The 20959-nt window shown below is 32.6% G+C and overlaps 1 protein-coding gene across 4 annotated transcripts in view; it reads left to right on the top strand.

Moving 5' to 3' along the window:
* Positions 1-20959, top strand: part of Stacl (SH3 and cysteine-rich domain-containing protein) — a 69704-nt gene that overhangs the window by 29977 nt on the left and 18768 nt on the right. For all 4 annotated transcript variants that reach the window (XM_087408182.1, XM_087408183.1, XM_011068665.2 and 1 more), the window contains 4 exons: positions 12167-12423; positions 12941-13339; positions 16646-16899; positions 18102-18213. In XM_087408182.1, coding sequence (XP_087264308.1) covers positions 12167-12423; positions 12941-13339; positions 16646-16899; positions 18102-18213 — 1022 coding nt within the window. The remainder of the gene's footprint in view (positions 1-12166; positions 12424-12940; positions 13340-16645; positions 16900-18101; positions 18214-20959) is intronic.

Raw genomic sequence — 20959 nt, 5'->3', positions numbered from 1 at the left:
TTCCAACGTTAAAATTATTCTAATTAGCCTGCGCACGAAGATGTAAAGAAAGTGACTCTAATAATATACATAAACAGGGAAAAATCTAATTTTTTCGCAGTTCACATTTTCTTTCAAACTATAAGATAATTTGTGTTGAAAATTTTAGGAAAATCTCATCAGGTTTTCTCTCAAAGAAAATTTGATAAGAATAAAGGCATCCGGAAATCAGAATATGTCGGAATGGCGTGTCAAGAAAACGTGCGAATAAATAGTCCTGGTATTATAGCCGATCATTGACTTTATTCATACACAATTCATAAGAGTACAAAAACCGAAACAACAGTATAATAACAGTTTGGAATGCGACGAATCTCGACCGAGTATGAATGCGAAGAGTATTCGACGAAGAGACCGGTTATCAGTATTAGTATTGTTAACGCATATTTTAAGAGGACTGATGAAGACAACCATGAGAGTTGCTCTAGAGCGAGTTTACAGCTCGCGTGACACTAGGCGATCGAGTTCATCGAACCTACGAGACTCAAGGCACCAAGGTTATACCCTTGGAGTCACGAAGGCTATTATATTTTAGCCTGTACCATCGGAGTCGATCGCCGGCCGGTTGATCTCAATGCAATTCGGCCGACTGGAATTCCACGTCCTACGCTTTCAAAGATAATCCTGATCATTCCTTAATCTTTTTCTAATGCCGCGTATTATTACGTGCAACATGATGGTACGATGGTAGGATATCTAGAAAAGGACATGGGTCATATTTTAATAAAGGAAGGAACCTGGTTGCTACGGTAACTGCGAAACGAACAGAGCACGCGGCCAGCTAGCCAGCTACGCAGGCAGACAGGCAGGATATTGATTCACCCCACCTGAATTCAGGTCAACCCCTGACTAAACGCCGTTTCGCTGTACGACGCTGTACTCCTCCATTTCTATCGCGTTTATGCCATCTCACCTTTTTTCTTTCATAATCAACCCTCCTCCCTTCCTTATTGTGGAAGCGTGTACTAAGCCAGGGATGTTTTGTTATTGGATACGGTTTATCCAAGTAACTGGGTATCTTTAAAGGCCTTCGCTCGCATCCCTCGTCCGCCCATGCGCCATACAGTTCTCGCAATGCGCTCTCTCGAATGAGAAAGTTTATGCTGAATCATTAAACAATATCGATCTGTCGCGCACGTTCCTGCTTACTGACAAATTAACCCGGATTATTATCTATAATGATAGATGGTTTATCGTTACACTTTATTTTGGTCCTAATAGTGAACTTTTATATAATATGTTCTTTTAAGATATGTTCTTTATTTCCTTTAGGATTATATAGAAGGATCCGCAATTTCTTTTTATATATGTACGTATAACAATGAAATTTCATATTTACATTATAGATGTAACAGGATATTCCGAAAATAGTACGAACGGAAATGGGATATAATTCTACGTGAAAAAATAAATCAAAACTGATAGCATAACATTTTTTCATATAAGGCTTTATTTTCAGAAAACTACTTAAAATATTCGTCAGATACTATCTATGTCTCGATTTATAAAATCTTGCTGTAGACTATTATCTCTGCTCTATTTGTATTTATTGTATTGCATAATCGAGAATACACATATTATGAAGATATGCACGCACGATGCTTTATTGCTTTATAAATTATTGAAAATGTTATTATTATTGAAAACAAAACTTCATATGAAAAAATTTCATTGCACATTTTCTATTTATTTTTTCATGCAGAATTATCCTCTTTTTTATATATATATATTATATATATATATATAGTAATTTTAATGATAGCTTTTAAGAATTTGTTTTAGAACTCGCAGTTCTTCATTTCTCTCTCTCTCTCTCTCCCTCTTTCTCTCTGTATATTTTACGCATATATATATATATATATATATATATATATATATATATATATATATATATACATATATATAATAATAGAGATATATAATATATAATATGTAGAAATAAAAAGATATTGGAAATGTACAGAATAGGTGCATTCGAAGAGACTATTATTAGCTATTTGTGTTATTCTATCCTTGTTTTACGTCTAGTAAACAACGAAGATAGAATTACAGAAGTAGCGCTAATAGCATCTCCCCAAACGCACCAAATATGTCCACTTGACGCTACAAATACTTTTGATTGACAAATCGGAAGAAAAAATTTTACTAACTGACCAATCAGAAAATGCTTCGAAGCATCAAGCGGATCGTAGCCTTAATCATTCACCAATTATAAATTTTAAAATGTATGATACAAATTTGTTTTCTCTCTCTCAAATTTAATGTTCATTACATGTCATTACTATTCTTCTTTAAATTTTGTTCTCAATAATTCTCTTTCAAAATTGATATTTTCAATTGGAAGCAATCTTTTTCAAATCAAATAGTTTATATAAGTCAATATATCGATCTAAACGTGCAAAAACAATTTCTATGACGTAAATTCTATGTCACATAGAAATCAAGCACAAGCAACTTTTCGAAGTTTTCTATTTTCTCCAGATCAACCGTCTTATTCTGATTTTGAAATACATAATAATATAGGAGAATATGAGTAAATACATTTCTATGAATAGTTTTCAATATGTGTCAATCAAACGTAAAAGTGGTAATTTCTTTGGAAAATTCTATTAAATAAAATTCACACAGCACTTTAAAATCGTTCCCATTTTCTCTGTCGCAACTGTCCTATTTTATTTTATATTTTTTTTCTTTATTTTACTTTGGAAAACTCATCGCGTGATTATAATGGAACAGCGCTCGTGCAGCCTCATCCTATATATCATTGCGTATTATCAGCTGCAATTTATGCAGAGCAATTTTTAAATTTTTCACACGCCGATATTGACATTCGTGCGCAAAGCCGAGCAATTTTTGCTATCGTTAGTTTCACCGTAATCAAAGATAAAAGTCCTCTTCGAATAAAATGACGCAAGGTCGTTCGTTGGCGAGCAAAAATGCAAATGTAGCGAATGATATCCGGAGATGTTTATCATGCCTTAATGCTTGTAACGTGAGATAGTTATGAAAATGCTTGGGCATCTCTCATATCGACATAAAATTGACCCGTGAAGCGGTGAATGTAAGCAATTTCAATTTTTTTCTGAATTACGTATCCACTTTTCTTGTTCAACCTATGTCCTTGTCAAATCAAGTCTTTCGATAATTCCAACTTATAATGGTGAATTTACGGATCAACGGTGACACAGTAAAAGACGAGTATTATCAAGAGAACACAGGTTTCACCGCATTACTCGTATCAATATTCGGTATCGCTATGCATCTGCGCCATGTTTGAGCCGATCTATGGTACCGCGGGAATTGAAGTAGTACTTACTCTACCTTAAATTTTTAACGAGCGCCGAGTCTTAATTTTTTTATCCTCTCTAAAAGCATTAATCGTAGTTCGTGATCAATTATTAAAGTTGCAATTGTTTAATTTATTATACATGGCATATTATAGATAACAATAAAAATTCAATACGGATGAGGCTGTATTTTTACTTCTAAAAATATCTCTTGTTAAACCTCGTTAAAAAAAAGAGTTATATTGAACAGAATTGTGAGAACAATTATAAAAGTATATTATGTGATTTTTTTTCTATTATAGATAATTAAAACAGTACTTAACCTACTTCTTCGTAAAATATATTTTTAAATTATTTGAAAGATTAAAATATAATATTTTTATTTTTAAACATCTACATTTCTTTTTTAAAAGAAAAAATATTCTATACAGGATTCCCTAAGTTTTTGCCAAGCACTTTTGTGTAGATAGAGCGAACTAAACTAAATTTCTATATCATTTTACAATTTTCGATGGTTAACAAGATATTAATTACTAAAAATTGCCGAATATTGGTCTTCAATAATTTTTTACTCAAATACTGACAATTTTACAGAAAAACTGTAAGAGACAAAAATCATTTATTTTCTTCTTATAGAACTCTAAAATTTTTTATCAATTTTTTAGTATTGCATTATCTTATTTTTAACATGAGAAAATATAATATTAAAAAATTCTGAAAAAATTCTCAGAACTTTATAAGAAAAAAATAAACAATTATTGTCTCTCGTTGTTTTTCTGTAAAGTTGATAGTATTTGAGTAAAAAATTATTGAAGACCAATATTCGGCAATTTTTAGTAATTAATATCTCATTAACCATTGCAAAATGGTAGAGAACCTTTCGATTTAGTTCGTTCTATCTACACAAAAGCGCTTGGCAAAAACTTACAGAATATCCTGCATAATATATGTACATATTTTATACTTTAACCACTATTACAAAAAAACATGTAAAATTCAAAACAAATTAGAAAAAGTTCTAAAAACAAAATTAAAAAATTTTATTTTAGAATACAGCTTCTAAATTAAAAAATATATAATATATAATATATGAATTTATAATAGATACAATATAACATTTAAAATTTAACAATTTTTTATTTTCAATTTTAATAATTTTAAAAATGATTTGAACTTTTTTAATTTGTTAATTAATAAACAGCATGCGCCTGTAACATGTTATCTTAAATATTGTACAATACTGAGACTTTTTATAACAATAACTTTCATGACAAAATTATTTTCTCATTCTTATGTGAAATACAATAGATATTATTAATGTAGTATGTAGAAAACATGAAATCTTTTTATGATTTTTAACGATCATTGATTTAACGAGGCCGACGACTAGGGTCGTATGATTTCAGCGTGCAGATTATTCGTCGCGCACGTATGCTTTACCAAACCCACAAATAGGCCCGGTGGACGATAATGGTGCAACCGCCATTACGGTGACTCCAATTAACCGAAATTCCTCGGGCGAGAAAATGCCGCTGGTATATGCATGTGTGCGACATAACTTTTTTTCCACGCCCGATTTCAAGCGCGATCGTTTGTCGGCATGATGAAAGTAGAATGCCGCGGACAATGTGACGCCAACTTGGGATATTTTCCAACGAACTCGGAAGTCTGTCCGCGAAGAGAAAATATCTCATTTCCGCGGGCAGAAGGATGTTTTCTCCGTTCGCTAAATTATTTCGCTACGTTTTGTGACGCGAAGCTACGATACCGGAAAGTTCAAGCGCGGAGGGAAATGGGGAACAAAGGGTCAAAGTGGAAATAGCTTCGAGAGTTTAGACGATGATGACGGCAACAGCGATGACTTTGGTCGTCATGAAGTGGGTGACAAACGCGAAACTGTGCTAAAGGAAAACGAGATGCCGCCTCATACAGAGCTTAATTCCCTAGCTTATGTCGCGATTATGCATTCACGAAGGTGGGTGTTACTCAAACAGACGAGTTTAACAAGCTTGATTAAGAGTTAAAAGAGATTCGCGGGAAGCTTTCCAATTGCCCGCAAATTTTGAATCGAGATGATATTTACAACAAAATGCATTCATGTGTTATGCGCACGTGATACCATGTTTCCCTCAATAATCTCGCGAGATTGATGTATGTGTAACGTGGCTATTCCGTGAAGCTGGTTTCGATGAAAACCAATATTACGTAACGTACTGTATAATAATATTATCAATTATATATTAATATATATTGTGTAAATATAGATGACCAATAGTATTACACATCCCAATATCCGATAATGCAGTAACATTCGCTGATTTTGAAGTAAATAAAAACATCAAACTGCAGATTTACCTATGTATGAATACAATTTTATGTAAGAAAATATAGAAATACATTATCCGTTATATAGAATGAATCTGAAATTGTCACATTTTAGAAAAATGTTGCATTCATTTTAAGGATAAATACAGAAGAATTATATGAGCAAATCTGAAAAGTCTTTCAAAATATGCTACATTGAAAGAAGATTTCGGTAAAATAATCTAAAAATCTTGTTAGATACAAATAAAGACCTGAAAATAATTTTGATGAATCATAAAAATAAATATGTAGAACGCTTAATCTTCTAGAGACGACATCGTTATTTAAAAAAAAAATTTTTTTACTAATTTTGCTCTAAAATATCTTGTAATTATGAAGAACCTATCGATATGCATTTATCAATATACGGATTTTGTAGAAAATAAAAATACTACATTTCAGTATTCAATATTTCATCTTTTAGTTAAATAAGCTATATAAATTCCAAATTTATCCCAAATTTAATCTTAAAGTGAACATTGTAAATATACTCGTCTCTAGAGGGAAGAATTAGAATTAAGAATTGATGACAATGCTACACACAAAAATTTTCATATTTTACACGCAGAGAAAAGATTAGTCAACGCAGCTAAAATAGAGCTGTGGCAGTTAAAATGTGTTCTTATAATAGGGACAGCTAATGTCTTTGTCTTTGTTGCTAAAGCTCAATTTATTAATTGCTAAAATTTAAGTGCTGCAGCGAAAAATATTCTCTACTGGAATAAAATGGCAACCGTCAGCGTCCCAGAAACAATTGCGAATGGAATGTTCGGTTATGCGGATAAGATAGTGGCGAATAGCTGCTACTTACTTAGCTACTCATATTAAATACACTTTTAATTTTAACTAATAAAGTTGGATGTCGGCAGCAAATGTATTTTATTTTCATAGCCAACTTTTATCAATAACAGCAAAGTTTAAACCAGCAACTGATATTTAGCTGATATTATTAAGTAAGTCCTTTTTTTGCGTTATACTAGGAAAAAATGACTTAGCAATAATATCTGAATTTCAATAATTGAATCAAATTTACTAGTAAACCTAGAGATCACTCACCATTTTTAATGAAACTTTGCATATTTATAGAACTTAAATATTTGACACGTATTTTTTTTTATCAGCCATAGTCCACTCTGAAGGGTGAGAACTAAGTGAGAGGCAAGGGCACTGGAAACAAACTCGAAAGATAAGAACCTTGTAACACATTTTTTGCAAAAATTATAAATTTTAACGTTTAGCTGTATATTGAGACCGCCATTTTGAATTTTATATCTTTAACACCATATTTATAATCATCGAAAAAAATCAGAAATTTGAATTGATAATAAGAATTCTTAAAATTTACTCATTTTGATAAAAAATAATAAAAATTTTGATGTATCTGGACGCCATATTGAGCCAGCCATTTTGAATTTCATACTTTGACATAAGATTTAGTTTTAGCGATCCCAAAAACTCTCTAATACATTTTACTTTTTAAAATTTTCAACTTATTTCATCTAATATGTTAAATATATAATAATTAAATATATATTAAATATATAATAATATATAATAATTTTTAAAAATATATTTTGTTACATTGGCTTTAGTAACACGTATATTGGTTTTATCACGTAATATTATATTCCATTCCCAACTAAATTCGTCGATAAGAAACTCTGACCATAACGTGGATGGTCTGAAAACGTTCCTCATTATGTATGCGTCGTACAAAGTTCCTTCTTCGGCAGGCAGGCTTTTGTGAACGATGATTAAGCGATTAAGTGATCTCCAGGGCACTAATGTAATCCGCGTTAACGCGAGAGATCAGCGAACAAATTGCGTATTATACGCGAGATCTCGGCTTCTCCCCAAAACGGTAATTTCCGGAACAGGAGCAACTTAGGCTAATGTAATGTGTCTTAATGAGGGACGATATTACACGCGCGTGAGGCCCATCTTGTTCACACCGCTTAAATCACTATCGACGGTGGCTGATGAGGAAATTGGTATACTCCGTTTCATCATAATTTCAACGGATTTGTTCTGAGTATGACATGATGCAATTTGACTTGATGCGCAAATATACATTTGCATAGCATAAATAGGCTTGTGCTCGTTTATTAATACGTATCACATTTGACGCGCGCGCGCGACATTATTATTCGAAAATTACGCAATACGACCTTCCCTCTACGATAATTTATTTATATACCGTCTTTTCCTCACCGTCTTTTCCTCATTTATAAAGTTTAAACGTGAAACATCGTGATAACAAGTTCAAATTTTGTTAAGTAAAATTAAAGTTAATATTAACTGAAAGCTCCTGAAAGACAGAGATTAAAATCTTAGATGAAAATGGAATTATTTCAACGATCTTTCTAGTTTAAAATTAATTATTGCGTTAATTTTAATTTCTAATTTTCAATTGTTAGTTTTCTGGAAATTATTAAATAAATGTTTACAGCATTTTCATTATTTATTACTGAAACCGCGCTTTTATTCCGTCTGTTATTTGAATCTTACGTAACTATTTATGTAACTATTTATTACTTTTATATAACTCTGTTATTACAGCGATTCAGTCTTTTATACAACACACTATTAATATTATAAAAACTTATTTCATTACGTCAATTTTGAGAGCTAACAGTCTTCCGTTTTATTTTACAAAGTTTTGTTTATTCCAAACAATTTGCAGGTATATCAAATATATCGATCTTCCTTTCGTCGAACGAAAGACATTTAATGTTGCCAATATACGACGAAAGTACTTAGCTAAAAAATGCTCACAAAAATGGACCGAATTTTCTGATGGTAGATAACTCTGACAGAACGGGAGTTCGGAGGTTGTAGAGCTTAGCTCATCTTATTGGATCCCCGGGTTATCTTGGCTCGGTTCGAGAAATAATGCCATCCAGTTGAACCTTCCCTCTGTTTGTTTGAGTTGTTTGACGAGGAAAAACGATACTCGCCTTCGCAAACTGACGCTGGCAAGCTGGCTGGCATGAATTCCTATGTCTTCCGCGTTCTCGTATGTCACGATTGTCACGAATTTATCGCGAATTTTCACTGCGAAACTGCAGCACTGCGATATCGAATTAATACAAAATCGGAAATATAGACAAACCGATTATTTGAAGGACCATTGTGTTATGTCGTTATCTCTCGCTCAATTTCTACAAGCCCAATGTATCCGCGCACAAAAAAAGCTTTTTCTGCTCGCATTTTCAGTAATTGAGGCTTGACGTAAGAGCTCTTACATATTTTCCACCCTCTCATCACGGTGAAATGTAAACCGCAATAGTATTGTTTTGGACAATTTCATTTTTTTAAATAGTATAAGTTTGATATTTTTTTCCCAAACCCATAATTCGACATACGCAATAAATAATTACTGAAATTTATTCATATATTCATAACAATTTTTTACTATAATTTATTATTAAAAATTATTAATAATATCAAATAAAAACAAAGATAAGAGAATAACATTATTAATAAATCTTACGAATTTTAAACATTGTGTGATAATATTTTCATTACGAGCAATCGTTTTCTATGCATTGTTATAAAGAAAAATGTTTCTCGTTGAAATTTGTATAAATAGATATATATAAGTCTTGACGTTTGATGTATTCCTGTGTGTCAATAAAAAAAGATATATTCCTTAACAGATTCGCACCCCTTACAAAAATAATATATATCGTGTAGACAAAGATATATCGCAAGTGACGACAATAATCTTTCCATCATCACAATTGAATTTCTTGATATAACTATTTATTCGAGATTCTTTAGACATTTATCATACGTCAAGCATCTCAAATAAATTCGATCAAATATGGAAAAAGAAATTATAGCTAATATTATCAGAAATTGAACGAAAAATATATCCTTAATATATACTTGAATAAGAGAATACTCGAAGACATTTAAATAATAAAAGCAAAAATAAGATTCAATAAAATTATGAATTGCTTTATTATTGTTTTTTAAAATCAAAGATATTCTTTTACAAAGTTCTTCATATAAAGTATCTTGTTACGTTGTTTTTAATAATAATTAGTAACACTATATGTGATATTCTATTATATTAATAGCATAAAAAACTACATAAATTTTAAATATGCTTAAATATGTATAAATATGTACAAATATGTGAATAAATATTTTCTGAATACCTGGAGTTAATTATTTCAATGTTTTAATCAAACAGAAACCGTTAATACCACGATTTGTACCAACAGTAAGTAATAATCGGCATAAATATGAATATATAAATGTATGAATATATAAATCTCACTAATAATTAATATAATACGATAAAATAATATCAGCATTTGAAATGTTGTTGCTGCAGGTTAAGGAAAAAAATTCTTATTATTTATTCACGTATAGTCAAGTAAAAAGTTTGCATCAAAATACCTTTGCTGATCGCGATTCCACAATAATCCACAATACTTATTAAGAATATTGGTTTTCTGAAACTCGAGATCCTAATAAAGAGACGATTCATCGAAGTGATCGAGTAAATAAGGTCGCGTTAGGAAGTAGAGATCTAGAGTCTCTCCCAAAGAGAGAGAGTCACGCTATCACGATAGTGACGGCAACTCGAGAGAAAACTCTCTACGCTCTTTGACAATCTTCTCCCTTTTCTAGACCGCGAAGAGGTCATTCGGATCGTCCATAAAAGGATATCTCGAAGTTCTCCGCTGGCGATATTGGATAAGAACGGCGAGAATATTGAATTTTCCTCAACCCCCCGAATGCCACTCTAGATATGTCCAAAATAATGTTTGCCGGAGCCGATTTCCATCGAAGGTGAAAAGACGCAAAAGGGTGTAATTTTACTTTTGACCGCCAAGTTTCTTTCTCCAGGACGTTGCTTTCGATGTGTCAAGACTGCAACGATGCTTTTGACGAACAAATCGATTTAGACGGTAAAGGGCTGCAACCGCGTCCTTGCATTCCCGCGTTGAATTTGCCGTTGTAAATTGCGTGGTTCCATTGGCAGTTTGCCAAGGCAGATCTTTCTGTTACTGAAGCAAGACTCAAAATGGAATTCTATTTTCCGTTTAAATCGTTCGTTTTTTATCAGTTTATTCATAAAATATCTTGAATTTCAAGAAATAAGATTTATGAATAAAAGTAGAAAATAACCATTTAAATCTGTTAGATAGAAAAATAGATTATAATATCTAGATGTCACATAAATTTAATCATGTTAATCATAAATTTAATCTATGCTAGTCATATTTAATAAAAATTCCGTTCCTACTCATTTAATTTTTAGTTAGAATTATTATTTAATTTTCAGATAGATTAGATACACTCCAGATCAAAAATTAGGAAATACTTTTAAAAAATTGACATTTTTTGGATTATTTACTCAACTATTCATAATAACATATTTTTTAACTATAAATAATAATTCTTCAGATCAGATATTTTTGAAATTACTTCAAATATCTACAATTTGTTTTAATATAATAATTCTTCAAATCCAATAACAGTTATTGGATTTGAAGAATTATATTAAAACAAATTGTAGATATTTCAAGTAATTTCAAAAATGTCAATTTATAAAAAGTGTTTCCAAGCTTTTGGCCTGGAGTGTATATACATAAAAATAAACTTAATAGAGAAAGATCGCCGTCATACCACTTTTCAATTTTACAAAATATTTTTTAAATAAAAATTAAAAATAAAACTTCAGAAATATAAATACTAGAAATATAAAAACTAGAAAATTCTATCTTCTATTAGATGATACAGACATCTAGAAGTATAAAAGTAGATATTTTTTTAAAAGATAATTAAGTTAAAGTAAGAACATTTTCATTTAATTTGTAGAATTGTATTGTTAAATATATATAAATACTGCTCTTTTTAAACTGTTTGACAATAACATTCATTTTTATACGTGAAATATCCCAAACAGCACGCAATATTTATAAAATATTTTCGAAACATTTATAAATATGTATTTATAAGATTTATTTTAAATATTTTGTAAATATTTTTGTGGTCTTAGATTGCATAGATCATAAACATTTATTAATATAAATATTATGAAATATTTATTGTAAATCTTGTAGTAAATACTATGGAAATACTCTTAATAAAATATTATAGTTCAAGTAAAAAATATTTATCAGAAATATTTATTTATATTTATTATGAATATTTATTCTATCTTTAAATAATATTTCGAATAAAGCTTTATATAAAATATATATAATATATTTATATAACAGAAAATGAATAGTAATAAATATTTATCATAAATATTCTGTGCTGCCTGGGATAAATTTTTAATTTTAATCTTACAGAGATTATACATTTGATACATCCTTAAGATGATTTTGAAATAAGTAACTATGAATAACTAACTAAGCCTCACGATTTATCATATTTATCTAAAACTCCATTCTCTATACATCACGTAATCGTCTGATTAATGCTTTCTCTTGTGTGTTCTGCGAGAATAGTCTCCGAGTTCGCCCAGGAGTTGGGCGCTGCGATGGAGAGCCACTCGGCAAACGTACGACGTCTGGTTGACGAATTTCGCGGTCGATCGGGCGACTCAAGAATTGATGTCGGTGGTATGCGACGAGTTTGGGAAAGTTTGCTGCGGCAGGTTGAGGCGGATGCAGCTTCCCACCTCGATTTGGCCGCGGTGCTGCAGCAGCAATTGTCGAGGCCCACTTTAGAGGCGAGCTTCCACCGAAAGCTGCAATCTAGAAAGGTGAGCTTACTCACGTGTTCTCCACGAATGTTTTTTCTGTGCAAGTTTATGTAAGTTTTTAATACCTGCGCTCATTTATTATATATTATTGTACAATAACTGAATTTGCGAATATTGTAATATTTCAAAACAATTTCACACAGCTGAGATGACACAGCTCACTATATACGTGCTTACGATTTCTTTATCTCTCTAAGTGTTCCTTTTACTGCGATGATGTATTAACATCAGTATTGCCATTCTGCGAAATTGCAATTGCAATTTCAAACTATTCAAAGACGCTTTACGTCGCGATAAGGCTCTCCTCTCGTTGCTCAGATATCGAGTCACGAGAGGAGACAAGTTCTCTGCAATTGACGAACGTAGCCAGTGAAGTTTCCCAAGCGATCTACTTGATTATTTGATTACGTCAGTACGCGAATGGCATTTCAATCGGACTGTGTTTGCTTTTGGAGCGCGTCGCCTCATCCGATTTCTCACACCGTACGCGATCTACATCGTATATCGTGTTCCTCAGGTATTCGCCCATCGTGATGCTTACGAGCAGGTAGTTAGCAAGACGGAGGAGAAGTTGCAGCGTGCCAGATTAGATTACAAGCGCGCCTACGCCGCGTTGTTAACCAACGAGGCCGGTGGCGGCGCCGAGCAGGAATTGAAGCGCGCTTACTTAGAGTCTCACAACGCCTACATCCTCCAGCTACGCGCCACGAACGCTATTACTGAACGCTATCAGTGCCATTGTTTGCCAGGGCTGCTGGGTGAGATTGCAGAGGTCTACGAGGAACTTTGTGGATTGGCCTGCAAATGCGTTGCCGGGATCTCGGACGCTGCCGGAGAGCGATCCGGCGAACAGGCCAAACGTTACCAGATTGTAGCCAAAGAGGCACAAGCGGTTATACCGTCCAACGATTTACAGGTATCAAGGAAGGAATGGTTTTGCTGTAGTTATAAATGTAGATACAGATCTGAAAATAATTTTGTTGGAGGTTCAAAATAATATCACAAACTATAGAAATCAAAGCCTTAAACTTTAAGGTCTAGTTGGATCTTAAATGCTTCTGATTTTGTGAATTTATATACTGCGTAGGTTTTTTTAAAACACGCGCCGAAATGATTTTTCGGTCTTGAAATGCGAATTCTACTAAACTACCGTAGTAATATCACGAGTTAAAATTAACTAGCAATTTTCACAATTTTTTTATGTTTTTTCGCATCTTCGAAATGATCTTAATGCTGAATGAAATATTAAAATCTGTAAACAATTAATTCTTATTGCAAAAAATATTACGCATCAATCAAAGTAATATATAAGAAATTCAAATATGGTGAACAATACTGCAAAAATTTTTCTAGCAATCAACACAAACTATATAATTATTTTGATACACAGATCAGCAAAATTATTTTTAGAATTATGTAACTAAATTTTTGGATATTTCAGTAAAACTTTATTGCTGTATAAAGAATTATAATCTTTTTGTCCTAAAGTCGTCAATTTTATTCATTTGTAAAAATGGGTTTGCTGAAATGTCTAAAAATGTAACTGGGTACAGATCTGAAAATAATTTTGTTGGATCATTAAAATAATTATGTAGAAAACAAAATTATCTTTAGATCTGTTATTTAGTTAAATTTTTAGATACTTCGACAAAACCTTCCTATATATATTCGCTTTTTGAAAAGAATTATTAAATTCGTGAGAAATGAAATGGAATTAAATTCATGAGGAATGAAAAACAGACACATATGCACTCAAAAAAGTGATCTTGCAGTTATAGTGAAAATTATCTAAGTATGAAAAATTAGCTAAAATAGATAAATTTCTAGCAAATACTGCGATATTGGATATGCATTGCATGTAATCATACAGAAATATGTAGAATTTAGATTTGTGCTATAAATTCTATGTGTGTGATACACAATTTTCTATCAGATACAAAAAAACAGCGATAATTCTAGCTGGAGCAGCAAAATATTTTTTGCGTGTGAGAAACATATACTTTCTTTTTTTCTTCTTTTTTATTTCACTGCGATTTAAAGTGTTCCATCATGATAAAAAGAACATATTTTTATTTTGTTGAAAGAAATAATGCAAGAAACTTGTCACTATTTTTCATTAATTCGGGAATAGTCACCTAGGATATTTTTACACACCAGTAGCAAAAAAAGGTCAAATGTAAAACACGATGTCATTCCAAATGTATTCAACAATCTGTTGACGTATAAACGTTCTTCCTGTCGGTCCGACAATTCCCAAATGTCTAAGCCAATACCATCATAATTGCACAAGAATATTCATTTGAATTGGTAGGGATCACCACTCCGAATGCGATCTGGCATGAAGTAATTGCGACAAGTTTTTATGTTAATCTAACGACGCGTAACAGACGACGAAAGATGATAAGAACCGATATGTAATGTAAATTAGGTATCCCCTGAAGATGGTTCCGTTGAGAACCGAAACGTTTGAAAGATTTTTGTAACAACATATTCTTTTGCACTGATAACGTGCTTGGCTCAATTAGTCCTTATACGAATTTATTATTGAATTTATCAGTCCGCTGAACCTTTAAAGTTTTTTAATTTTAATTTCAAATGTAAAATATTGTTTTGTACATACAATATATTGTTTAACATATTTTTTTTCTTTTTTAATAATTATTCTTTACGAACCTTAAATATGCAACTCCACCGAAAAATATTATATTAATTAAAATTTTTATTTTTTTTAATACTATCATAATAAGCTAATTAACGTGCTTATTCCGTGTTTAATATTTATTTGGCTTCTATTCACTTTCTTCAGAAATTTCAGGAGTAAATCCATATCCATAATGTTCTCAAATATTGTACTAATAAATCGGAAAATCAATAATATACAACAAGTTAGTAATAATAGTGACTTTAATTGAGGTATAAAAACGCTTCAGGTAATCATTTATACAAAAAAAAAAGATCAGGTGACTATTTCTAGGTTAAAGCAATATCTATGGAACTTTCAAATTGGCAATTATCACTAACTTATTCCTCTTTCACGAGGTTAAATCTCTCAAATCGGCGAGCATCTACCGTGTCAATCTCGCGACTCGATACGTCAAGCGAAACCGATCGATCGTGCACAGATACGATGCCCATGACGATACGATTATTCCGGACATATTGATCACGCATAGCAAATAGACGTACCGAGCATATATCCAATTTCGGGACGGTGAGGTGTCCGATGGTGGATTACGATCGTCGGTATTCCGAGAAGAGAGATACAGAATGAAAACAGGGCTGCCTGATTAAAGCCGGTGATATTCACTGTGAGGGCACGCATCTAGGATATTGGCCGCTCGAGATCGCCGCGTTTGTGTGCGTTTATTCGTGTATGTATATGTATGTACGATGAGTTAACTTATTCGGCTGACCAAACGTGCTGATATCCACTGATTTGTCCTCCTTGAATACGTCGATCGGATAACAGGCTCTCGTCAGAAATACCGGTTCGTCACTTAGACATTTCATCACCGGATTTCATTGTTTGGTTAACTTGTAGTTATTCTTCTCATTTAACTTAATGATAATATAAAAATTATGTTTTTCTAGCTGTGATTAATCATTAACTAATGGTTTAAGTTTAAAAGTTACTCTCCAGACAACATGCGATATGTAGAAGACGTCTTTATGATATGATCTTTTGGATAGCTTTTAAATGTGTACGTTCCAAAGAGAGGACATCATAAAGACGTCCTTATGATGCCTTTATGACGTTTTTTAGACATATATATTGTCTGATCACTGTTATCAATTTAAGTGAGTATATAACCACAGTTAGAAAAATACAAATTTTATATCATCATCAAGTTAAACTTAACTATAAGTTAACCAAAAAATGAAAAACTGGGCCTTAAACGTATATTCCTATCTACATCGCAAGAGACTATCTCTCGCGTACATCATCGTGTAATTAAGGTCTTTAATTCGGGACGATTGATATACGATTTGCAATGAAAAAATATATTAAAGCCACATAATGCAATACATGTCTCGCATAAATTTGCGAGACTGTGCTACGTTGCATTATATCATTCTATTTTCAATTTACTCGGTTATTTCGCTCGCGAATGTATTTTATTCGATGGCGTTTTACTTTCTTTCATTTTTGCGTTCGCCAGTTACGAGACGTAAATCAAATCGTCATAAGTGGTAATGTAACGCAAATGTAACGTTATTTAAGACGTTGGCGCGAAATCTATCCGTGAACGCGACGCCGCGGAAGCCGCCGCGACGCCTGTACGTCGCGCCAGCACCACCCGAGCAGATACCGATGGAGAGAATCAGTCAAATACCCACACTCAGGGACGAACTGGTACCAACGGGCGCCAGTACGCTCCCGCTCATGGAGGATCTTAAACATGAGTACGATAGCCTCAACCAGGAAATAGGTCGTCTGCAAGACTCTCTGGACGCTCTCGTGCGGATGCAGCGCAAGTACGTAGTTATTTTTAATGCAATCGTGTATTTGTAACTCTGCAAATAACGAGCGTACAACATCTCTCTCGTGTCAGTCTGTAGGATAATTTTTTCTAGCACGCATTGTCTGCCCAGCAATTTTTTGTGGCGCGTACGCATAGTAAATTTTTATCATTTATTATTTAAATATATGTTTAATGAGAAATATGTATGATTAAATATGATTAAATATTTTATTTTTGTGAGTAACATGAAATATACATTTTTTACTTGATGACGGTGTTCTAGCTACTTATGTCATTTAAAATTTTGTGTTAAATGATATTTATTTTTCGCAAGCATTTTAAAAAGTTAGGGTACATTCCAAAACGTCCTTTTTCTTCGAGAAAAATTTTACTCGTAATATACATATAGGACATATATAGATATTCTATAATATACAGAATAAAATCTTCCTCGGAGAGGACGTTTTGAAATGCAATCTTAATAGCACCGGTTACCATTATGGTAGTCAATGTTAATTATATGTAAAAAAACATTTTTGCAACTTTTTTTTACTTGGATTTTGCTTTATATTTTATAACAGAAATTTTTATTCCTGTCAAGTTTATAATTCATTTATTTCATGTAACTTATTATAACGTAAAAAATCCTTGTGAAATATTTTTGACAAAAATATGTATAAATTTTGTTATTTTTACTGTTATTGAATATGCATTTTCCATCAAATTTTTATTATACTGAAAAAAATTCTAAACCCTAATAAATAAATATAAAATAAGAAAAGAAGTAAATCCGCTCGATATTGTAAACACAATAATTAAATGAGTAGATAAGTCTACAAAAAACCAGCAAAGGAAAGATTTTAATTCAAACTAGTATATTATCTCACAATTATTCGCAATTAACTAGTTATTCGAACCATTAATTTAACTTGAGTTATTATTATTGAGTAAATATTTATTTATTATAAGTACATATTTAACACCATTCAAATAAATATTCATTAAAATTTAGTACATTTTTTTCTCAATATAAAAGTTCTCTCTACCCAAAGGGTAGAGTTAATCAAGATTGTTTCTTGACTTACGAACGTTTGTTACCTTTATAGTTATATTTTTTCACAGTCAGTATGGTAGCTCGCATGAAAATACGTCAGTTTTTTAATCTTTTACGGTGAAAAACATGGACAAGAATTATTTTATCACTTCCCATTGCAGGAGTGCCGAGAGTAATCTTTACACGAAAGTAGCTGAGCTACAAGAAGATATTTCTCTGAAGCGTCTCGACCTCGGCGTTGCGCAACTGCGTCTAGCCGCGGTGCAAGCACAGGTAAGCACGTTCTTTGTTCCCTTTAGTTGTAATTACCGCCATATTACAGCGTCCATCGCACGTTTATTATTTTATTCATCTCTAAGCCTGACGTGCCATTTATTCATCCCGATGCAAAAAGCGTACTCATATTTACTCACACAACTTGCGCTTTTTAAAATGCAATCCCACGAGCTATATGCCATTTATTGCAATAACACGATTCGTGAAAAATAAGATACACATTCAAATGCGATAAAATCCTGTTATAAAATTCTCTTGTGGAATATAACAATATATGTTATAGAAACACAGCAGTGGACACAAAATAAATATAAATCGTAAAGTGAGACTCCGATTCAATTCTATTAGGATAGATAGTCCTATATTAAATGACTATGTTCATGAAAATGGATCAGAGGCATCTATCTTCCGAGTCCTCTCCATTTCATCCAATTTGTTCGACCACGCGTAGCATCGAGAGCCTCATCTATGTATACAGTATACAGGATGGATCGGTAAAGAGCTACTCAATTGTTCGTTATTAACTTAAAGTGAAAATTGCACTATCCAGAATTGATAAAAAGGTATGTTAAAGCTAATGAAATTGCCAGTATTAATCACGTGTCTTCAGTAACTAATTAATGAGACAATATTGAAAACTGATAGCAACGCAATATCACGTTTACAAAATAAATTATGTCACTTTATTACAGCTATAAATATATCACGAGCAAACCTAAATTCGTTCGTTAAAATATGTTAGCAAATTGGATTTGTCGTTTCTACGGAAAATACAATTTTGTTTCTAAAATAGATTATCTAAATGCAACAGTGGAATTTGTAAAAGAGAAATAAATATATTCGAAAGAAGAAATAATGTTGTGTAATCTTAAATTTTAAATAGATGAAGTAATTTCAGTAAACGCGTATGGAAAAATATTGCGCGTGGTGAATTGTTTACGGTCTGCTCGCCTCGGAGACGCGATTTCTTAATGTGTATGTGTGTGTGTGTGTGTGTGTGTGTGTGTGTGTGTGTGTGTGTGTGTGTATGCGACGTTGACAAATATGAACGGTACACTTTTTAAAAGTTTTCTAAGTAGGAGGCTCGTCTGTGGCCATTCACTACCGATTGGTCATTCACTAGTACGCTTTAGCCTAAACACCGGATAAATACTGGCGCGCGCAATCGCGCGACATGCGCCTTTGCAACTGGGTCATCGGCGAGCACGAGCGTCTGAAAATCCATTTCTGGCCTCGTCGAGAGAGAGTCCGTCTATCCAGGTCAGGCGAGCAGGATCGTCGCTGTCTGACCGCGCGCTGCCGTTTTACCACCGCTCATCGTAATAATCAAATCGTGATCGTGTCCAAGTCTGAAGAATGGGATGGACTACGTTACGTACGCGAGTCGTTAGTATTTTTTCTTCTGGTGAATTATGGTGCCGAGCACGCTATACCACAAGGGTGCTACATCCAGTGGACTCGCTCGACGTCTACATCACGAGCAGACCGCCCTGGTTGAAAAAAGTGCTTAACAGTGCTCCTAATATCTATGATTATTAAGAACATTAATATTTGATTATCTGGTGGTATTATTTCATAATGACACAATATTATCATTTATTGATTTTCGTTACATTTTAAATTGAATCTACGTGATTTTACGTTTGGTAATCGTAATATTAATTAAAAGTAATTGCAAAATGTATATTAATGTATTAATCAAGTTTATATAATGATTATTCGAACGTAGGGAGGGATTGTGTTATTAAACGGATAAGGAGTTACTTATTCATTGTGAAGTCGAGCACAAAGAGGCTAATGTTACGACAGAGAACAATGGCCGAGTATATTCTCAATGACCACGAGGATCAATGAAAGTTGACATGCATGTATTGTCAATGAATATATTCCTACAGTTGAAAATGGGTGAATCGCAATGATATCTCCATAGAAACGTTTCAACCAGGGTGGTGTATTGACGCATTCGTTTTCAGGTTAACATGTTGCTAAGCGAGTATTGCGACAGAGATGAAACTCTTAATCGCTGAACGAGAAAACCTTATCCTTTTATCTTGTAGAAATTAGGAAAGTGTAATAATGTAGCTATAATCACTATTTAAAAGAATCGCTTATAAAAGAATCGCATTTATTCTCCATAGATATTATTTTTTTGAGCAACATTAATAAGGAGTAACTGTTGTTCACGTTGAGATTTATATGCAGCAATTGTCGACGACTATTTATTTTATTTGAGAGCCTCGGAATTTTTAATTAAAAGACATAATTCGTCGAATCGCTAAATCGTGCGTGAAATATATATAATCTCGTTGTTTTGCACGTGACTATTCGATCAGGTGGCATATAATATAAATAATAACTACAAAGGAGTCGTTGGGATAATACTCCCCACGTGGATATAGATTAAACTCATCCTGAGTCACGTGTGTAGGGCTCGCTCCTTACTCATTCATAGAGATGTGTAAACACGCGAATTGATACGCAAAGAAGCATGTAATCATCATCGTCGTTTAGGGTGTTTCCGTGTGCGAACGGTAATGGACTCTTCTCTTATGCACGAAGCGTAAATTTATACAGAATGTTCTAGATCGCCTTTGGAGTCATTAATCAATATCGAGCTCATATTTCCTTAATAAAAATTTCGCACAGCGTAAAATACTTCATTCGTAATTTGTTTGATTTCCAACGTTAATTATAATAATTAAAACTCAAAGTAAAATTCTGTTAAGGTCTAATCCAATGTAAT

This window comes from Acromyrmex echinatior, chromosome 7, assembly GCF_024713525.1.
Source record: "Acromyrmex echinatior isolate Ae372 chromosome 7, ASM2471352v2, whole genome shotgun sequence".
NCBI classification, from domain to species: Eukaryota; Metazoa; Arthropoda; class Insecta; order Hymenoptera; family Formicidae; genus Acromyrmex; species Acromyrmex echinatior.
This window is presented reverse-complemented; position numbering and strand designations above follow the sequence as displayed.